This window comes from Neocloeon triangulifer, unplaced genomic scaffold, assembly GCF_031216515.1.
Source record: "Neocloeon triangulifer isolate White Clay Creek 2 clone unplaced genomic scaffold, ASM3121651v1 ptg000004l, whole genome shotgun sequence".
Taxonomy (NCBI): Eukaryota; Metazoa; Arthropoda; class Insecta; order Ephemeroptera; family Baetidae; genus Neocloeon; species Neocloeon triangulifer.
In genome coordinates, this window is record NW_026775547.1 from 5,173,986 (window position 1) to 5,196,157 (window position 22,172).

Consider the following 22,172-nt stretch of genomic DNA (forward strand, 5'->3'; position numbering starts at 1 on the left):
CCGCATCAGTATGCACGTCAAGTTGAAGCCTTTGTGTGACCGGTATGTGTGCAGCACAACTATAACTGTGCACCAACTATATCGTCCAACTACTCTTCCAGCCTGGAAGCAGATGCACCGTCGGCACTACATCGCTCGCATGATTTATCGCCGCAATTTCGTTATTGCTGCGCTATCGCGAGAATATTAACCTCTCGACGCGTCTCGCAGAAACTCCGTTTGGCGTGAGAAATTTCACCACAACACCGACGCTGACGCACGGAGGCAAAAAGTGAGAAAGTAGCTTTTTGCAGGATTGATATGCTAAAGCGCTTCTCTACATATTTTGCATCAAAATATAATGATTTCTTGTGGAATAAATTAAGGTTTACATACGAAAAAAAGCTAAATATTCATATTGCTGATAGAATTTTCTCCAGTGCCATAAAGATTATTTTCAGCTAGATAAATTATGAATTCCATGAGCTTTTGCGAAACTACTAAAAACGCCGCTTTTGACTTCTGGAATTTCCGCTTCTCGTAGGGGGTGGTGCAGGAGCACGCGTGCGGTTTTAATTTCAAAGGCGAACGAAAGGAATTTTCGCCCGTCTTTGTTGACGCAGCTTCTCGACAAACGCAACCAAGCAAAAAATCTGAAAATTACCGCAGAATATGAAGCAAGCCGAGGCACCAGCGCGTTCGCAAATTGTTTGAGTTTGCGCTTATCAAGCCCCTTTCAGGCTTCAATACCGAGTGAGAGCCCGCATGATGCACAACATACTCTCGAGAGAAGGAAAACACTCGAAGATGCCTTCCGGCGGCCTAATTAATTTGTCTAATCCACGTCAACGCAAAGCGTGTGCGGTGCTTCAAGGATAAACAATTGAAATGGAATATCATTAAATTGCTCAGAATCACTTTTTAAAAATACATCATAAATGCTTAATGGTGACTTAACAAACAAAAATATTTTAATTAAAATGAACAAAACTGTCTGAAAATTGAATTATATTTTCAATTTATTATTATAATTTTTCATCTTATATTAATTTTTTTTCTTTTGTTTTATGATTTCAAAGACGCCAATAAGATTGATATTTTTACTGCCTACTAAGAAATAAATTTATTGAATGCTCTTAGCAAAATTATGATGAATAATCAAATATTAATAAACATCAATTTTTGTCAATGAAAAATAATGAATTAAATTGTAAAATATTTGTAAATAAATGTAAAGGGGATGGTCATTGGCCCTCTTTGGAGCAAAATTCTAATTTGTTAGTCAAATTTAAGTATTCATGGCAAATGCAAAAAAGCTCGGCTGGATAATGACGCAACAAAGTTTACGAATCCACAGGGAATCGCCTTTAAGGTCAGATAATGGACGCAAATCAGCTGCGTCTATTCATCATCCTGCAAACGTCTGAAGAACAGTAGAAAGGACTTTGGATTGGCAGGGATGGTCCTGTTTCCTGTTTCTATATTATCCGACAACAAAATTACGAAGATTGCGTTTGGCTCCTTCAATAAAAGGCAATTACTCGAGTCTTTGATGTCACTCAACAGCGTGGTGCTTCAGGTGCTTATTTTAATCATATTGAATGTCAGAATAATAAGATTATTGCTTTCTGAAAATATTTCACGTAAGTTTCTTTTGTTGCGAAAGCTGTTTTTTGCTTCGCTCTTATTTAGCGCAAAATCGTTTCATATTCAAAAATTGAGAAAACGAAGAAACCACCAAATCAATGCTCAAAGCAGTTTAATATCGAGAAAAATAGCTTTAAAATCATATGAAGCAGCAGCCTCAACACTAGATATTACTTGACGCAAGCTGAGTTTTTTTCCATCGCTCTTTTTTTTGCGCGGAATCGTCAAATATTCATAAATTGAGAAAACCGAGAAAACGACCAAATCGTTGCTCGAAGCACTTTAAAATCTAGAAAAATAGCTTAAGCATTACATGAAGCAACTGCCTCAACACTTGATTTTACTTGTTGCAAGCTGAATTTTTTGCTCCGCTCTTATTTAGCGCAAAATAATTTAATTTTTAAAAAATTAGATAACGGAGAAAACGACCAAATCGTTGCTCGAAGCACTTTAAAATCTATAAAATTATTGTCTTTTTCTTCTATTAACGTATTTTTCAGGTAAGAATTTTTAGCAAAGATTGTCCAGTAACATTGCTTTACTTAAATGTCAATAATAGCAGAAATATAAAATAATGATATTTTGCACTCTTGTTGAATAAGGAGAAGTTTCTGCACCTTATCCTTCTCACTCACTTCAGCAGCAAAATAACATCTCGCTTCCAGCTATATAGACTGTCTTTCTTTGCCAAACGGCATGGAAGAGACAACGCAAACATGGCCAAGATAGATTCGAGTTGAGAGCTGCAACTCTAGTTTTCTCTCCAACACACATTAATGATATGACACGTGAGTGGAGGGCTGCCGTGTGCCACGATAAATCTGGAAATAAAACTACGTGCCGTGGCTGGGAGAGCGTTGGCTATGTTTAATTCGCCGGCGTAAATTACACCGCAGAACAAATGAGCTCTGCGCATTGCAATGTAATTAGTTCTGCGCCAGCACGGTGCATAAATAATAACCGTGGAGTGGCATCTACTCCTGATTACACGTGCAGAGCGACTTAATTCCATTAACGGGTTATTATAAGCAATGGCGAAGGAAAGGAGTCGAAAATGAGCCGTTTATTTGCATCCGAAAGCAGGCAGAACGCCTGGCAAATTGAGTGGGTATGCAACGTGCAGAACGAGTAGAACGTGCCGGTTGCATAAGCGCCCATTTACTCTGACGTCAAGTGGTGTTTCGGTGTGGTTTCGCTGGCAGCATGATGTGTGCCAGTTGGGCGGCTTTTGCATTTTGTGACCTACTATATAGTTAATTTCAGGAAGTTTGAAGAGAAAATGGTTAACAGGAAACCTAATGCCAGAACTTTGTAAAAAATTTATTTTGAAATTCTACAAGAATTTCTGTTTATGCAACAGGACAAATAAACAAGAATATAGTAATTGTTATTAAGAATTATAAAAAAACAGTATATTTGCAACTATAAACAAGACAGACGATGAGAGAAGAATTTATTTCAAATGTATCGCGCGGTTTTTTTAACAATTTTTTTAATCAGAAAATTAATTTGTATAAAACTAATATCAATACCAATAAGTCCAATTTCTGCATTGACTTATTCTTACTTTAAAGATTTCACAATTTAAAAAGACTAATTTTTCCAATGTGATGTAAATTACGGCAATGATTTTTACGGACAATTTTCAGGCTTCTAATTTATTTTCTGGACCATCTATCATGTTTATCAGTACTTGACACGAATATTTTAAATTGAATATTGCTGCATTATTAAATTAGAAACGCCAAACAAATAATATAAAAAAAAATGCTATTAATCATTTATCTCTGAAGTTTTAGCAAAATGTATTGCCGTATGTAGTGAAGGTGCCGTTTTGTCCAACAATTCATTTTTCTTCAACAAATTGTTTTCGAAAAATGTAATGTTAACAATGTGATGCAACAACTGGGTAATTAAACAACAAGAATAATAATAAAGTAATTAAAGCGCATGTAATTCTCTTAATTTTAATGATAAATAAGGTACAAAATATTTCCTAATAAAAAATCTGTTAAAATATATTGAAATTATAAGACACCCAAAATTTTCAATTAATAAAGATATTGCGGCCTAAATAATTGCATTTTGAATTGAATTGACTTTTATTTGTTAGAAAGAGATTTCTCAAAGTATATTCATTTCTTTTTCATTTTCCAGAGATTTTGATTTTGATTTTTACTTCAATTCAAAAGTAATTAGTATAGTATGGAGAATAAATAATTATATATATAATTAGATAAAATTCCACGTATCAAGCGTATCAAGTATCAAACAATTCATTGTTGTATTATTTTTCAAACTGTGCCACTATCCAACTAGACGCCTCTACTTTTAAATCACTCGCCTAGTTCCAGAGTAGAGACTGACACAGTTCAGAGTGTAAATGATGTGCTTGGCAGCAAAAGGGCGAAAAAAAGCCACCGCATTTTATATTTGTCAGGCTGGGCGTTGGCTACACTTTTTGCCGTTCACTAGTTTGCTCAATAATTCAGGACATTGCGCCCCGGCAGGCACATTTGCAGCAAACGAGAGAGACTGCGAAACAAATGAAAACGCGGCGGCGGCGGCGACTGCGGCGTGATGATGACGCCGCGCGCGTTATTGCAACACAGACTCAATTTCCAGTGTTGGGGCACAATTGCGCGCGCCAGAGCGGTTCTATTGCCCGCCGCCGCCGCACCCTTCGTCATAATAAAGAGGTTGAAACTTTTTAAATGAGCCAGACATGATGGGTGTGAAAAGTTTCTCTCTCTCGCGCGCGCTTATTTTCGCTTATAAACCTTTTTGTGGGATATCTTGGGGCTATTATATTCATCTGTTCACCTTTGTGCTTGAATTACACCCGCGAGATCTGTGCACGCCACATTATTGCCTCACCGCCCCAGCTGGCAAATTATTTCTGCAAGAGCTCACTAACTACGTCAGCACGAACTGCCCGGACGTGTGATTAAAAATTAATTTCGTGCCTCAATTCAACCGTGCGCGATTCGTCCATCGATATTGCCAACAGTTGCAGAGTTTTTAAACTGGGTCGATCATTCCATACTTGCGCTCGACTGGATTTAGTCAGCATTTTTTTTTGTACTCTACGCGGATTATCTTTTCTACGTAGACAGATGGGTGGGTTTAAATTAAGCTCTTATCGGAAGTTACAGACTTATATAGAATTCAATCAATCTCTTTGCTTCAATCAGAAATTGAAGTAGATTTAAGCTTCAAAATTAGTAGGTCAATCAAAAAATTAAGCGGCTCAATCTCCACCGTGAATCGCAGAATCAGCTCGATTTATACTGTGAAGTTAAAAATCAATTGAAATTACTTCTTTCCATCCAATAATATAAAAGATACGGAAAATTATCTGATTTTTTTATCAGATTTAAAATTACCTTCCCATTTGGGAGTTTGATCATTTTCATCTTTGAGCATAAAGCGACGACTTTTAGTATATTTTTATTATTATTCTTGCTTGATTTAGTATTAGATGTTATTTATATGTAGCAAAAAAATCATCGCTTTCCCGAAAAAAAAATAGCAAGCAAACAAATATTGTATTTAAGACAAAAATTCTTCTTACCTGTATAGCGGAATCCCAGTACTGTCCTTGAACCAAAGCACCATGTTGACTTTGTCCCCTAAAATTGGGGCTGTGATGTCGCATGGCAACTCAGCGTCTTGGCCTTGAACTGCCCAAATGACTTCTGGAGCCGGAACTGCAACATACATCAAAAGTAATTAATTGTAGCATAAAGTAAAAATACAATAGTTCAAAATTGCAATTTGAATTAAGATATTAATATTAATTAAACGAATAATTTTTTGGGGGGTTAACCTTAATAGACGCGACTTATTTTAATTTTCTATTAATAATGTAGCTAGCGATGGCTTTGGTCCACCTATATTAAAAAAATCTAGTTTTGATTATATGAATGTTACAAATAACACACAATTATTAATATGTTCAAAAGAAAAGAAATATTTTTATTGCATAATAAAATATTAATGGAAAATTTCTTATTCTCTAAAACTCTTATTGAATAAATTGTATAATAGGAATGTAAAATTTGGGAAATATAAGTTATTTTAAGAAGCCAAAAACAACGTCGCAATTATTATTTTGATCCGTTGAGACGGTAATTAGATCTGGCTCCTGCATCATTGTTATCCGACTGTGTAATCTCGCCGCTTGTTATAAAGGCCTGCCTGCCTGTCTTTCTTTCACCTTATTCAGTTTTAGATCACCTGCCTGCACCCGTTCGTGACTTCATGACTGCGAAATAACAAAGGATGACGTCGTGTCACAGGAAATTCGTGCTTGTAATCCCCGACACTTCTGTCTGCTTGATCCCCAGCAAAGACTGTCACTCATTTCCCCAGCGGGCGCTTTTGTAGGTTCATCCACTCGAAAGCACACTTTGAGAGCCGAAAAACGCTAATTTATACCCGAGAGAGAGCGAGCGAAAGAGCTCACATTATTATTTCCTGTCGTTCGCCTTAAACAGCATGGAAATTGAGTCGTGTGCGCGCGCGAGCACCCCGTGCAGAGAGGCTAATTAATTGCTTGTCACGAATGGCCTGGCGCTCTCTCGGTGCTGCGAGATAACAGACTCGCGCGCTGCTTTTACTCCTAAGTGCTCCGTGGCAGATGTACAAATTTATTTCACGTTTAATAAATAATTGAGCGGAGAGAAGTGCGAGCACGAGAGGAACTCCCGAGAGGTCTCTGCGTAAACGATACACCGACGGTGAGAATCTCGGCATCTGCGTGCGGATATTTTACATTCAAGCGCCTTACTCGCCCCGGCAACCGACCAACCAAGCCCTCTCTATGCAACAATTTTATATTTCTCGTGCAAACTAAACAGCATTGAAGGATTTAAGCGCGCTTTCTCTCTCACTGTGGAGACTCCTTTGGGACTTTTGGTGGCAGACCTGACGAGTTTTGCTCCTTCTCGCGGATGAAGTTTGAGAAGGAAATAAACTCGCAACTCCCCAAAGGCCCTTTCATTTCATCACTGGTCCCTCCTTATTATGCGAGATAAATGAGATATACATCATGTGATGCCAGCGAGAAGTTGTTCTCCAAAAGTGGCAGATTTTATTTTAGCCCCGAATGCTATGCGAGAAGGCGCTTTCAATCTTGCAGCCATCAATCAATTTATTGATTTTATAACAAATCTTAATTCAAGTAACTTCGTCAACTAGGTTAAAGAGCTTGTTTTGCTCATGAAATAAAAAACAGCATTTTATAAATTTTAATTTCAAGAAAAATTTACCTCGCTTGTATTTTTTTTTTAAATAATATTAAAATTAATTTTTTTTTATTAACATCAATAAATAAAAATAACTGTCCCGTCTCATTTTCCAAGATAAAGAAAGACTCATTTTGGCAACAAATTGCCTCAGTCACAAGCAAATTTACTTCTCGATCATGTATCATTAATTGGCCGAGGTAACCGGCATGCTGCTTTCAATAATTACAGTAAATATTAGTTTTTTTTCTTTGAGCTCAATAAAGGAACATTCCAAACACTAAAAAAAATTATGTGATCTGCTTCATTCAACATATAATATTTTCTCTTACCATCTTCACATTTATTTTTTTAGGCTATTTTTAAAATGAAAAATTCACGTAATTAAAAATAAAATCGGAGTGACATAATTATGTGCTTAAAACTTGAGTCATAGCAGCTGTTGCAACTGCGTAATTATTGTTATTAAATAAATATTTTCATATTAAATAGAGAAAATACAAAAATTAAACATTTAAAAGTGTAAATAAAATATGTGTAATGTAATTCCTTTCAATCACTTACAGCAGAGAGTATCACAATGTACCACTTAGAGAAACAAACAAAAAAATTTACCTCCATAAAAATTTAATTCATAGTTTAAATTATTGATTTTTTTTTAAAGTTGGCTTGTCTCGGCAAAATTCTAAATTTGTATTTAATTATAATAGATTGATCTAATAATCAATATATAAATTTCTCTCAAATTATAATAGCAAGTTACAATTTCTTTAAATATTGAATTTTCTCAAATTTGGTGAAAAAATATTTTAATTTAAGTGATGGCACTCCTCTTTTTCGCTGACAGCCATTGATCTCCCCCATTATTACACAATTGAGGTCCATCCATTATAACCTCTCCGGCCCCAAAACACCAGCAACTGATAAACTGTGGCGATAAATCGCGCGGTGCTCGCACCTTCAGCAGCCGATTCGGCCACAAAACGCGCCCTGGGGGAAGTATAAATTGCGCCACCCTACCTGCTCTTTATCAGCCAGCTCGGCGTGCAGCATTAATTTCCAATTACGCGGAGATTCGTTTTATATTTGACAAAATCCGCGTTTCCCGCGCCAGGCTCAAGTTTTGATTAAACTCCCCTTTCGTCCCTGCGCGAAATAAGCAGGCTGTACTTTGGCCTACTACTTAAGGAGCCACTCGTCAGTCATTCCGCCTTCCAACTTGCTAATTATACACTCACTCAGCGGCAGCCCGAGCTGCTGCTGGCTAAGTTGCTTTTGATTATACCGCTGGAGAGGTGCGCCTGCGAGCCTCGATTTTCACGAATATTGGTAAATAATGGAATTGCAAGCGTGTCTCTCTCTGCCGTATGAATTATTTTGCTCCCTTTGTTCCACCGAGGGAAGACACTTCGCCAACTAACAGCAGAATACTTCGTCTTTGCTGTCAAGATACATCATATCTTGGGAATTTGATGAGGAATTCGTTACGCAAACCCGGGTTGCCGACAACTGAAAGCGAAAGCGAGTTCAAACGACTGAACTGACACGGAGCATTCTGACGTTTGCGGTGGGATCGTGAATGGAGCCCTTGCTTGAGCAACAATTTAATGCTAATATAATATACTAATGTGCTTCAAGTTCAAGCAAGCTTAGAAATTGCAGGCTCGAAAGGAGTGATTTATGGAGCGTGCAAGTACGTTCGCCTCTTATGAACATGAATTCTCCTGTACCAACTTGTTCACGCCAGCTCATTTTTCTCGTAAATGTTAATTTTGGATCTATTGCCATCATGAAATCAAAGCTTTGTGCAAAATATTGATACGAATTTAAATATTGATTTTCTAAAGATAATTAAGCTTTTTTTGTTACAAATTAGCCAAGTTGATAACAGTAATATTTACGAGACTTCCTTAATTTCCTACAAGATCAGAATTTTTATTTATTGGATAATTTGAGCTTTATTAATAGTTCTTAATAATTTTCAATGTTAAAATAAATACCATTACGGCCCCGTTATTCTTGATAAATTAGTGATCAAAATGTTTTGACAGCAGAGAAAATTATATTTTATTTTTCAAATCTAAAATTCACTTTCAAACCTCCATGTTCTTCAATCTAAAAAAGAATTGATTAACTTGTAACGAGAAAAGTTCAGAAGTCGGTATTTATTTTCAAGCATGAGTTAAAAGTGGCTGTAAACATGTGAATACTTTTTCACCAAGTCTACAAGCCAACTTTCCGCCCAATAAACAGTACAAATCTAACATCTATATATCCAATTTCCTGCCGCACCATGCATATTTTTACCAAAACACATTTCCTTCTCACTCTCGTTTTTCCGTAACTCTTTTATTTTCCAGAAACAACAACGGAACACGTCGCAGCAGGAGCCACTGCAAAAAAATCGGCTTTTCCGGAATTGCCTTTCGAGCCGACGAGAGCGTGCCTACATAAATAATCACACGTCGTTATTGCGCTTCGTGCACTCGAGGCATGAGCACATATTATACACACACAGGCGTGCTGCAATAATAATATTGCTGAGCCAAGAGAGGCTCTCGCGAATATTGGAGCGAGCCGGCGTATCACGACAGGTGATTTGTAGCGCCATTTGCAGGGCGCTCGCGAGAGCTCCACTCGAACATAGCCGACCGGCGGAATAAATAAATGCTTCGGTTCTGGGGCGGGAGATGAACTCATGCACGAACCTGGGGGGTACCTTTAGACGCGTGTTCATTATTACGCCTACGGTGGAGAGAGAGAACAGCTTTTGCGTGGCACGTGGCCCATAAAAGCCGCTTTACGGCTCGCACGTCACTCAAATTCGCCTTTTCAATAAGCCGTGTATATTATAATGCCAAGGTACACTCGCCGGTGCGGCTAATCCTCGTCAATGAACCGGCAACCGCTCTCGGAACAAAGACGGACGGATTTGCGAGAGCGATTCGCCGCCGCGGTTTCGCCGGCAAACGCACGGGAGACAATGGACGCTAATCACCGTATTAAGTAAGATGTTGTGCACACCCAATAAACTGAGGCAGAGGCACCAAGTGGTTTAGAAACGGGTTAAATTGATGGATATTGCTGGGGATTTTAGGAGGCAAACAATCAGACGTTTTAATGAGCTGCTCGAAGAGGAAAATAATTATGCAGAATTGAAGGCCGAGAGAACAAAATTAAAAATCATTAAAAATTTCATCGGATGGACTCCAAGTGTTTAAATTTTTATCATATTCAATTGCAAGGCTTTTCATTTAGTGTTTGATTGAAGTCGAGCAATTATTATTTTTTTTTTAATAATAGGCACGAGTGTGCATGATCTTGTATTTCGAGCTTGCCGTGACCGCTAAAAAATCAGATTTTGTTAAAAACTTTATCTGGCATAGTGAATTTTTTTTTAAAATAATATAAAATGTATCAAATTTAGTAAAAGTCATTAAAGAGGCATTTTTAAGCTAAAAACTTTCATGAAATTCCTAAATAAATTTTTAAATCTAGGTTATATTATTTCTACAGTATGAAATATCATGTAGGTAAAAATGAATATTTGGAAGTTCACAACGGCATTAATTTTCAATGTAGTCGCAGTCCCTAAATTCTTTAGAGTATGTAAATAAAAAATTGTCTGGCAACAAAATAAAATTGTAAACATTTAAAATATTGTTAAGATGACGGCACTAAAGCCAACATGCAAGTTAAACATGCTTTTTTCTCTTCAAGAATTTGTGTTTTTATTCCTTAAAGCTTATATAAGATTTAAATTCAATTGCTTAAAAAGGCTTCTTGAATTTAGCTGTTTATTTAGTATTATTTTTTCTTCTTAATGAAATAGGTTTGCAGACCATGACCAAAACTGTTAGAGTCGTTTAGTTTTTAGAAAAAAAAAAATTATTTTAAATGAAGAAAATGAACAGATTTCTTAATGTTCACTAATTTTAGATTCTTATTCTTTTAGTTTATTGGAATTATATTTTATTTGCATATCATGAAAATTGAATTATAAATTAATCCAATTTGCATTGATTAAAATCAAAATTTGGTTTATAAACATTTTCAGCCACGAGCATACAACTCCAAACAGTATTGAAGTCAATTTTCATTCAAAAGCTCTCTCACAGTCAACTCGGCAACAACAAAAAGTGAAAAAAACTTCTCTCCTTTTTGTTACAGTCGTTTCGTGACGATAAATTTTGCCTTTCTCCGTCGCGAAAGAGAGTGCAAAAACGCAAGCTGTCGGCACGGAGTGCGAAACACGGCTGAAGCAACTCGGTCGCGGATGTTGCTCGAGAGCTAATTTCATTAGACAGCCATATTTTCTGCTTTGGAGCGCAAAATGTACATCGTGAGCGCGTAAAATACAATATTTATATGTACGTGAGCAGCAAAAGGCTGTGCGCGCCGCTGATATAATTTCCCGCACCCAAATTCTCGGCGCACCACACTTGGACGACCTTCCTAGAGAGAGCATTTATTTTTATACCCTCTCGCAGCTAAAACGGGTCGCGCGCTCGTCATCTGTCACCCGCCGCCCTCTGCAACGTGTCCAGCGGCCGTTCCAATTCTGAACGTTTGCTTTGGCTCCCTCGTTTTACTTTTGCTGGAGTCGGTCGGCCTAGAGAAATACAAAAATTTGTATTCGCGAGAGGCTCCGATTGGAAAGAGCACCTTGGGAATGAAACAGAATTTTCACCCAAAAAATTTGGCAGGTCGCTCTCGTCGATAAATCTCCAGAATGATTTATTTTCTTCCGGCGCGGCTGCTGTTTGTTCCTTTATGCACACACGGCTTGTGCAGTCAGTTTACGGCAAAGCTGCGTTCCGGGGTTTGAACTTTGCACGTCTTTTGAAGTGTCACATGCCGGATATTTTTTTTAATAATATGCGAAATAAACAAAATGAATCATAGAAAGTAGTATATTGGTCAGGCTCACTTAAAACACCCCAGCAGGACACGAGTTAAAATTAAATTGGAAGATTTTTAATATCAAGCTTAATTTGGCAATTTTTTACAATAATTATTAAACTTAATCTTTGCATTTGTGCCAATATCAAATTTATGATTGCGAGAGGCTGTTAATAAGTTGAAATTTGTAGATTTAATTAATTAAAATAGATTTTAAACTAAATTTAAAATATGTGACCAGATACTTGTGATATAGAAATCTGTTAAATGCAAGTAAAATTTTAGCAAATAATTCATTTTGACAAATGACTTTTTTTTTTTTAAATTTTAATAAATAATAAGTGCTTTTGCCAGGGTTAGCTGACACCTTTGCTAGGTGTGAAACATTAATTCCAACTTTTCAGTGGCACTTTTTGCCACTCCTTGGTTTCGTCGCGCTCGGCGAACTTGTAAAAAATAAATAAGAGCGGCGAACTTCGGACGACGGCACGCGGCAGTTCTTCCTTCCGCTTCCACGAATCCCGAGCTCGTTTATCAAGAGATAATCGCGCCCCCTGTTACACTCTTAAGCACACCGGCCAACTTTGATGAGCCCAAATCAAATAAAACGGGCCGAGCGTGAAGCACGAGTGCGTGATTTTGCAAATGTTTTTTTATCGGATTAATCGAAGAGCAACTCGGCGTTGAAAAGAAAAGAGCTCGAGTGGCGCTCCTTCGAATTCCTCGCGTGTCTCCAGACTATTTCTGTGGCTGCCTTATACATACCATCAATCTCGGCGTCCTCTCTCCCGTGGAAATAAATCAGAAGGCGGTGTGCCGGCGTGAAGATGGCACCTTCGCTCTTCCTCTGATTGCCTCTGATGGCGGTTAACGCGCCTCTGTGAACATTATTCGCCACCCACGCGCGACACGCACACGCGAGAGTGAGGAAATTTGCTTTTCCAAGCGGATTCGACGCCTGCAGATGTTTGTTTCCTGCGGGATTTGACGCCACCGCAGATTACTACAAAGCGCCTCAAGCTGCTGTTACCAATTACATAGAATATTATGGATTTGAGAATCTGAATATCCAAAATTGAACACTCGAATGAGCAAAATTTCCCCTGCCTATGTGTGACTCTCAAATATTTTAAGGACTCCTTAAAGTCAAATCAAGTCTTTACCAACAATGATTAAATTTCCAATTATTAATTACTGCGAAAATTGCTTATTGATTTATTTAACATAATCAAATATATGCACGTGAGTAAAAACTTTCTTCCTAAATATTTAATGACATATTCAATATTAATTTGAAATGAATAAAGGAATCAATAAATTTAACCTGCGGCAAAACTTGAGATTTGTGATGGATACAAAAACTAAGTCAATTGAAGTGGAGTTTTTCTAAGAAAGAGTTTTTTTGCATCTCTAGTGTTTTTAATATTGATTATTTTACCATTTATCATTACACGCGCATTCATTTAAATTTGGCATTATTTTTTTTATCAAAATATAAATTTTTATTGATTCTTAGTATATTTTAAATGATATTCAATACAAAAAAATTCACATGTAGAAATCTATCTTTCATCATCAGTAAATAATTTACAATTATTTTTATGACCTTTAATTACCATTTTGCAATACGAACGAGCAACACCACTATATACTTGCTCTCTCACAACGGAGATTTATGAACCGGCGCAGGAAATCTGGAAAAGCACTCTGTCAATGCAAACTTTTTTTCCGAAAAAAACATCCACACATTTATTACATTCCCCCAGGCAGAAATCGCGACCGAAAACGCACGCGGCGCAAACAGTGAGCACATAGAGAGAGAGAGAATGGATGTTTACAAGAGCCCTAAAGAGAGAGAGAGAGCGTGCGGATCATAAATATTAGATTTGTTATTTGCGGTAGATGTAAAATATGTCCCCGGGCGCATCCTATCCTCCGTGTCAATGCACCATTCACTGCCAAGATTTATTATAATGGTTTGATCCAGCCGTGGCGGAAACATTTTTTTCCAGATATTCATGCAAATCGGAACGGCGGCAGTGGTGAAAAAAAAATGGCATTCCATGTGCATTCTCCACTGGAGCAAATAAAAAAAGTGGTTTTGCTCGCATTGTTGCTGCCGAGAGACACATAACTTTGTGGGGCGTGATATAAATTAAGTGGGAATTTACTACCTACGCCTGTCGGCTAGCAGGCGGAGTGGAAAAGAGTGCGCGAGTTACATGCTTTGTTGCACTTAAAATGTGATTTATAAATTGCTGCACAACAACAACCGCCCCCGACCAACAAAGAATTTATTTTCTCCTTCTCTTCAGAAGACAAAAAATATTTCCAAACCTCAGTTTTCCTGGACCAATTTTTAAGTTCTAAATTTTATCTCCGTATAAATTTTTGTCAATATTACTGGAGTTATTCTGTTATTTTATATCAATTGAAAATCCCAGACACCCAATTTTGCCAATTATCTTTCTTTATTTGGGATTTTTACAAATTTTGTTTAATGAAATCCTGATGCTTGTTGCTGCCATACAAACTATGGGACAGACGAATCTGTCTTCTTTTTTGCCACTCTGCGATTTTTCTTAGAATCGGAAATATTAGATGACCCCTTTGAGTCGGATTGGGATGATTTTTTCAAGCTGGGATTCTTCGGTGCAGCTTTGTTCAACCCGGCTGGGGTATTTTCATCCACTCTAATTTTGCTACCAGCATCAACTGCCTTGTTAACCTGAGACAGTTCTTTAACAGGAACTGCTGAACCTCCCTTCAAATTTGAGTCTCCGGCCCTGTCCTTTGATGGCGAACCTAGTTTCATGACTTTTTCTTTCAAAGCTTTATTGCCGATGCTCTTCATAGCAAGTTCTCTCATATAACCTCCCAGTGGTGCAGACTGGTCACTTGTCTCAGGAGGACTCCAGTTCTCGGGCATAACCACCACCATCGACTTGTCTTTACCTGAAGAAACTGGAGAATTCGCCACTTTTTGCAAAAGCTCTATGGGTGAACCTGGGTTATAGCCGGAAATTTCACCGTTTGATTGTTGCTCAGCGGAAGGAGAAAAATTAGAAGCAACCGTCGGATCGCCTGGCTTTTGCTCAGTTGTTCCTCGTGACGCTGAATCTGCCATTTTTTGTTTCCATTTTGATAAAGCGCTGTCTAAAGCGGCTCTGCTCTTTTCTGAACCAAATTTCCTTGCAGCTGCGAATACTGAAGGATCTGGTAATTGACCCATTGCCACTCTCCGTAACATAGATGCTGGATTTGGCAATGAATCAGATTCAATTGCCGGCGAGTCACCTGAACCTCCAATACTGCCAGGTCCACCCTGAATCTGTTTAGGATCAGCAGTTTGATCAGCTTCATTTAAAGGCCCTGCAGGGTTCTTTTCGCCGTTTGGTATTGGCTCATTGGAAGCAACGGCTGGATTGTCTCGCATGTTTTCAACATTACGTCGTAACTCTGCAATCGGTTTCATCATTTTGCCAAATTCACCTTCTTTTTTTTGTTTCCATACCAAAATGGCGCTGTCTAAAGCGGATTTATCTTGTTCTGAACCAGATTTCCTTGCAGCTATCAATTCTGAAGGATATGGAAATTTACCGGAACCCAACTGCTTCAACAATTTTGCTGGCAATGAACCAGATTCCATTAACACCGGTGAGTCTGCCTTATCCAAATTTCCAATTGGATTCGGATCATCAGTTTCAGGGGTCTTATCTTTCATAGCTGTGACGTCACCTTTGCTCGCAACAACTTTTCTACGAATTGATTCTGCCAACGCTTTAAAATTTGGTGACTGTGGAGTCAAATTTGGTGACTCTGGAGTGACTTCTTGACCGAGTGGAGCAGCATGTGCTTCAAAAGCCACTGCCAAACAGGCGACAACGCTTATGAAAAAAACCTGTCGGAATTTAAATGACTTTATCAATCAAATGCTACGCTTTTTTACCATAAAGATGAATATATTGAAAAGGCTTTATACGTAAATTTTTCTCATGGAGTTTTTTCTTGTTTTAATATAAATATATAATTATGTAAAATCAACCTACTTTACACATGGTCCTCATTCGTTCGCAGTAGAACCCAAACTCCACAAATATACCAGCGGCCCCTTCATTTCCATGCGTCACTCTTCCTGTGTTGTGCGGCACATAATATTATGTCCTTGCAAAACCATAATATTGTAAAATTTACAATTTGATCCGAGGCACCATCATTTTTATTTTCTAATAATGCCAACAAAATGGAAAATTTTGGTCGACAGTACAGGAACTAGAATATGCGTAGCCTTCAACGTCCACAACATCCGTTCGGTCGATTTTTGTTCTAGCGAAAAGTTATTTATTCTAGTCATAAAAAAATCTAAAAAATTATAGAAAAACAAGAATGAAATAAATATAAAAATATTATATTATAAATAAAATGCAAGTAGAAAATTGAAATTCAACAAAAATTAGTATAATTCTTTTGTCTTTTTATTTAAAAAATAGAGATTAGAGATTAAATTGGAGATCGCAATAAAAAAAACACTGCTAATTTTTCTTCGCTTATGTAAACACAAAAACATTTTATACACTACATAGATTTAATATTTCTTCCAGTTTTATCAATGTTTTCTGGTGAAAAAAAAAAAATGAAAAATCTTTTAATTATTTTGTCAAGCTTTAAACTTATTTTATTTTTTAGTATCTCACTGTAAAATAATATTTTTTTTTAATATCTTTAATGTTGAAACGTTTTAATGTGTACAATTTTTTTCATGGGGCTTAAATTTAAGTAACTAAAGTAAATTACAATTTAAGTAAAATAAATCAATCCCGAATAATTTTTCTAAAGATGTTGGACCGTTTTTTCTCATAAACGATGTTTTAAAATTTAAGTCTAAAAAAATAACCAAAATTTTTAGGAAGCCGTTTTTGACGCAGTTTTTTTAACGAGAAGATTCGCAATTGTGAGAGAGAAATTGAATATTGCAATTTTCGCCGCTCCTTCCTCTTGCCAGCGACGTGCATAGAAATTACACGAAGCAGTCTTTGGAAACAAGGACGCCGAGCCAGGAAGTAATAAGCGTGTCTGATAATATGCTGAGCAGGCCATTTGAATGCAGCTTGCAGCTATTCAAGTTTATGACGAACCGCTCTGCAGGTGTGCCTTCAGCTAGAAATAAACATTGCTGAGATATTTAATGAATTTTTCGTCCTTCATAAATTGTAAATTATTTCAACTTTTCATGAGATGGATTTAGCATTCGGCCAGCATTGTCCAGAAAAAATATCAAAATCAAATCAGATAAAAGATTTCAGGTCTTTTTTATACTGACAATGAGAAATGGTCATAACTTTAAAGAATATATATAAAAATAATACCAAAATAATGTATAAAATAAGAAATAAAAAAAATTAATATTTTTCTCGGCGTTTCCCGTGTTCAGGTTAAGGTAAAATCTTTGAAAAGAATACAGAAAGCCAGATGTAGAGCTAAATTGAAGAATTAGAGTCCTTTGATAAAAAGAAGCTGCTGCTGAATGGGCGTGCGTAACATTGCCGAGTGGATTACATTTAATTAAAGCGAGGAAATATGTACGTCAGCGATTTATATATGTATGTACACGTCCGTACTATGTGTAGGCGACGTTCAAGGGTGAGAGAGCTACTGTGGGGAAGAAGAATTTGCAAAAGGAGCTCTCGCGAAAAGGAGAAGAATAATAAAGCTGGCAGCGCGGGGCTAATCTTTTTAAGCGGGCCAAGGGATAAAATATGGAGAGGAGTGCGCCGCTATCTCTCTCTGATGTTAATTCGGGCCCCCTAATTCAGGCTACCTCATTAATTTCATTCCGAGAGGAACCCGACATAATACGCTCTTGATTAGACTGCCCTCGTCGGCTATTAGATTTCGCTTTTCAGCAGAATAACAAGAAGTCCGATTTGTGCACACTCGGAAAAATTAGTATTCGCTGAATATGACCTTCGTGATTGGAAAGTTTCGTTCTTCATTAGCCCGGCATTGAATAAGTCCACGGAGGCCGTCCTTTTAAATAAGATAAGCAAAGTACGACGACTTAAGTGAGTCGAGAATTTGCCTTTTGGGCAAACGAAAAGTTTTCAGGGCCTGCTGTGCGACGGCTAATTAATCAAATTACGACGAGCGCTTTTATTCACTATTAAGTTAATTTGTCGGGAATTTCTTGATTAATGAAGATTTTATTATTTTAAAAGGGAAAATAAATTGATTAAAAGTGCGTTGCAAACCACGGAATGCATAATCAAAGAGCAATAAAGAAGCTAACTTTATTACATGAGAGATGAGAGCCTTAAATATTTTCTGAAGAACTCACAACTTCCTGCAACTTCCATGAAAAGAAAATTCTCATTTAATTGAGTTATACATATTTCTGATTATTAATTTTTTTTATCTATACTATTTTATTTCAAATCATCTGTTCATAAATATATCATATTTAATAACAAATTATAAAAGGGTAAATAAGTGCAATATTTTTTCATTTATTCCTTTAACCTTTATTTTCGATTTAATCAAACGAACTAAACCGCAAAATGAATTGTGAAGAAAGTTGATGGAAAATAGTTTAGCGTCTTCCTTAAAAACATACTTTTATCTGTCGTATATACTAATGATTCTTTTCTATGCATGCTTCTTTTTATACTTAATTTATAATTTATTTTGCGTGCTCCTTAAACCTATTGCACAATTAGCTGCAGTGATTTGTAATTTAATTTTGATGTTGATGAACTTAAATTCTGAAAAAAATCGTGCGAAAAGAAATAACAAAGATCCGCATATTATTTTATATAATTATCTTGATAATTTGCATACGCGCAAGTACTCTCAAAGTGAACTTTTGTAAAAAAAAAGACATTTTGCGAAGCTTCACCGAGTGACACCCATTTTCAAAGAGGCTGCACATAAAATATTCATTCGGCTCGAGGCTGCGGCCGCGATTAGCATTTTTCCTTCGAAGGAAAAGCAAAATCTGTTGGAAAAACATCAAATTCGAGCAAAGCGAAACGATGGTATCAGAGAGATTGTTTCCTCAGAGAGGAAAAACGAAGAAGGCTTGTTAAACCAACAAACATCAAAGTCAGTCATGCGAGCAAGGCATTGTGTCGGTGCGCAAATGTATGCACGCTCGGCGCCCAGAGCGCGCACCCTTTCCTTTTGGCGTAATTGAATTTTGTCATCACAAAGGAGAAAGAAAGATAGCGAGAGAAGGAGAGAAAAAAACGAGGAATTAAATTGACTTTATCCGCCGCTATGATGCCGAGCCGGTTGCATATGTGCTTTCATCTCTCCTCATTCAACTTTGCTGGGCTCAGAATTTTGTGTTCCTTTCCGGCGTGTCGCGCCACCTAGGCTGCTTTTAGCTCCGAGCAACGCCAAATGCGATTTGGATCAGCCCCTTTGATTGCGCACCTGTGAAATCTGTCGACCTGACAGCCGATGCTGCTCCTCAACTATGAAGTCTGACTTGATTTGCCATCAGCATCATATCGCTAATAGCAAAATATCACCAATAATGGCTCCACGTGATATTTTTTTTAATGACGGCGTTTTCCTGCACGTTATTCATTCTCTAATCTCTATACATAATTGTTTGATAATAAGCAGAAAAAATTAAATGCGAATTAAATGTTAGAAATTTATAACAAGTCTGAAGATGTATTTGCATAATTTAGCTTATAATATAACTTATCTCTCTATAAAATACATTGCAATAAACTTCAAACAAACTCCCCCAGAGCCAGAAATTAAGTTTGGGATATTTTCTTGTAATCTCGTCGTCCTTATAAATATTGAAAATTCCAGACTTTTTCCAAGAAATGTCGAAAGAAAAAAAATATCTAGAAATCAAAACCACATTGAAAAAATAATAAATTTATATAATACAACAAATTATTCTAAATATGCAGCATAATAATTACATTATTATAACAATATATTATCATAGAGTTCAAGGAGCAAGAAATTTGCATATTTAACAGTTATTACGATACTTTCCACCGGGATATTTTATTTTCATGAATGAAAGTAAAGAAGGAGGACATTATCTGTAAGGCGGAAAAATGTATTCGGACAATGTATTGAAAAAATAATGCTCCTCTAAGAAATAAAGTTGATCGTCGACCCCAAAAAGCCTCAGCTAGCAAGTTGATAAAACGTTTTGTTTTATTAATTGCCTCATGTGTAGTTTTCAATTTTTTTTCCCACTTTCTCGGTGGCTTTCTGCTTTTACCCCCCGAGCACTGGAAACGACAAAATTTAATCAGCACCGCCTCTGACGTCAATATGAAAATAAAGCGCGCACTCACTTACCCGGCACGAGTATCAAAATGGAAAAAAATTAAATTGCGCCCATCCACAGAGACCACAGAGGGTTGATTTGAATTTAAAGTCGGCTTTTCCTCGATGGGTTTTGTTTATTGTTTATTGTTTAAGAAAAAACAATATCCTAGCCCGCAGCCGAAACATGGAGAGCAGGATATTGTTTTTTTCTTAAACAATAACCAACCCACAAAATCCATAAAAAAAGTCAAATTTAAATTCAAATCATCAATAATTTAAATTAATACATTTTATTTTTTAAAAACGTAAAATGTTTAAAAGTTAATCAACTGCTCTGCTGCTATACTAATTATGCTATGGGAGTGTCTATGTTACTTTCAGCAAACGAACGCTCTGCAAGTAAAATGAATGTGTGTATGGTAACGAGCACTCACACTCTGTGCACCTCTCTGGCGTTGAAAAAAAAACACAAGTTCAAAGGGAAACAAGAGTCATCGAAATGACTGCTGTTATGACTGGCACGGACTGATTATTTATTTCCTGCGTGCCCACATCGCCGGCGCCGGCGAAGAGTGTCGCCTTTCAAAGGGGTGAGAGCAATGAAGGTGTCACGTGCGCCACACTTCTTCTTTTCCCTTGATTACTCGCACACGTCACTGAATAATCCAGCCCCCTGTAATAATTTATGCTCCGGCAAGTGCCGAAATGCATCCTTTTTTTATTTCGTTTTAATCTTTTTACCACTCGCTCGCTTCTCTTCTTGTTTGTAAACACGTGCAGGGGAGAGAAAAAAAGCGGCTTGCGTGGTTTCTTCGGCTTTTGGAACCGCGACCACTTCCTCCCCGTGTAGCTGTGCGGTGTAAATTTAGAACGCGCCGCGCTGGAGCTCTGCTTTGAAACGGCCGTCTTCGAGCTCCTCTCCGTTACTTTTTTTGCTTTCGTGTGGCAGAGCCAAAGAGAAACTGCGACATAAGCCAAAATCAATTTTGAAATGGCTTCTACGGTAAAAGTCATTTTATCGTAGAAATGATATAAGATAAACATATAAATCTTTCACATCAAGGAATATTGAAGGTGACTCAAAATCTCTGATGAATAAGGTGTTTTTTTAAATCAAATTTTTGCTTTGACCTCGATCATGCAATAAACTTAAACATTGAACTTTTGGAAATATGATATTCTTCCCTCAATTTAGACAGGGCAAATTACGAAAGAGATATATATATTTTTTTTCAATTCATAATAGGCATCTCGAATGACTGCTCTGACTATTCAGATGCAAAATTATTGATAAAAAACATTATAACATAATTTTTGATATTGAATAATTTCTAGTGATTAAAAAAAAAATTAAACCTTCAATTTGCATTTCTTTTAGGAAATTTTGACAAATGTAAAACAAAGTTTCTGGTGAAATTTTTGCGCATAAAGGCGATCATTTTGAATTAAATAAGTTCTTTTGTAATATTTTGAACAATTTTATGACTTTTTTAAGCTTCTCGGAAGTAAAGTGAAAGAGTCAGTATCCGGCTCTTCGGCAGAGTTTCTATATTTGGGCGCTTTTTGCGCAAATGAATTCATATTAAGCGTACGTTTCACTTTCAAAGTGGAAAACTACAAAGCAACCTGTTCTTTTTTCCTGTGAAATTGCGAGCTCTCACACAAAAGAGGTGCAAAATTCCAATTGTGGCTGTGAAAGCGTTGCCTGCGCCGCGTTGATGACGAGCCAGCTATTTTTATTGGACTACAAAAGCGCAATTTAATCTGCACAGTGCGCGGCAAAAGAGGTGCCTTGTAAAATTTGGGCTGGAGGAGCGCCAACTAATTTCGCGACCGCTTCCAGGTGGATTCTGAGCCGTGTGGAAATTGCGTAATGCCCAATAAACGCGAGCAGATAGCACGCAGCAGACAGAGAAGTTCGTTAGTTTGACTCGAAAGTTTGGTTATTACACTCTTGGTCCTCAGTCTCCTTCCTATCTGCTCGTTGGTGAGGCCGATGAATTATTTACTAGATAAAAGCCCCAAGGAGAACTTTTATTCGGCAATTCCGAGGGAACGCAGCTGAGGTGATTTTTGTACGCTATCCCACGCACG

General features: G+C 37.1%; 2 protein-coding genes across 2 annotated transcripts in view; both read right to left on the reverse strand.

Moving 5' to 3' along the window:
* The window catches only part of LOC132193334 (hemicentin-1-like), a 161,779-nt gene that overhangs the window by 60,226 nt on the left and 79,381 nt on the right, over window positions 1-22,172 (reverse strand). Inside the window, exon 3 of the mRNA XM_059613940.1 lies at window positions 5,201-5,336. Within this exon, the coding sequence (XP_059469923.1) occupies window positions 5,201-5,336 (136 nt within the window). The remainder of the gene's footprint in view (window positions 1-5,200; window positions 5,337-22,172) is intronic.
* Window positions 14,240-15,897, reverse strand: LOC132193457 (uncharacterized). The gene is made up of 2 exons (XM_059614146.1): window positions 15,827-15,897; window positions 14,240-15,678 (listed from the first exon to the last, which is right to left on the reverse strand). The coding sequence occupies exons 1-2, from the start codon at window positions 15,842-15,844 to the stop codon at window positions 14,311-14,313; spliced, it is 1,386 nt and encodes a 461-aa protein (XP_059470129.1). The 5' UTR covers window positions 15,845-15,897; the 3' UTR covers window positions 14,240-14,310.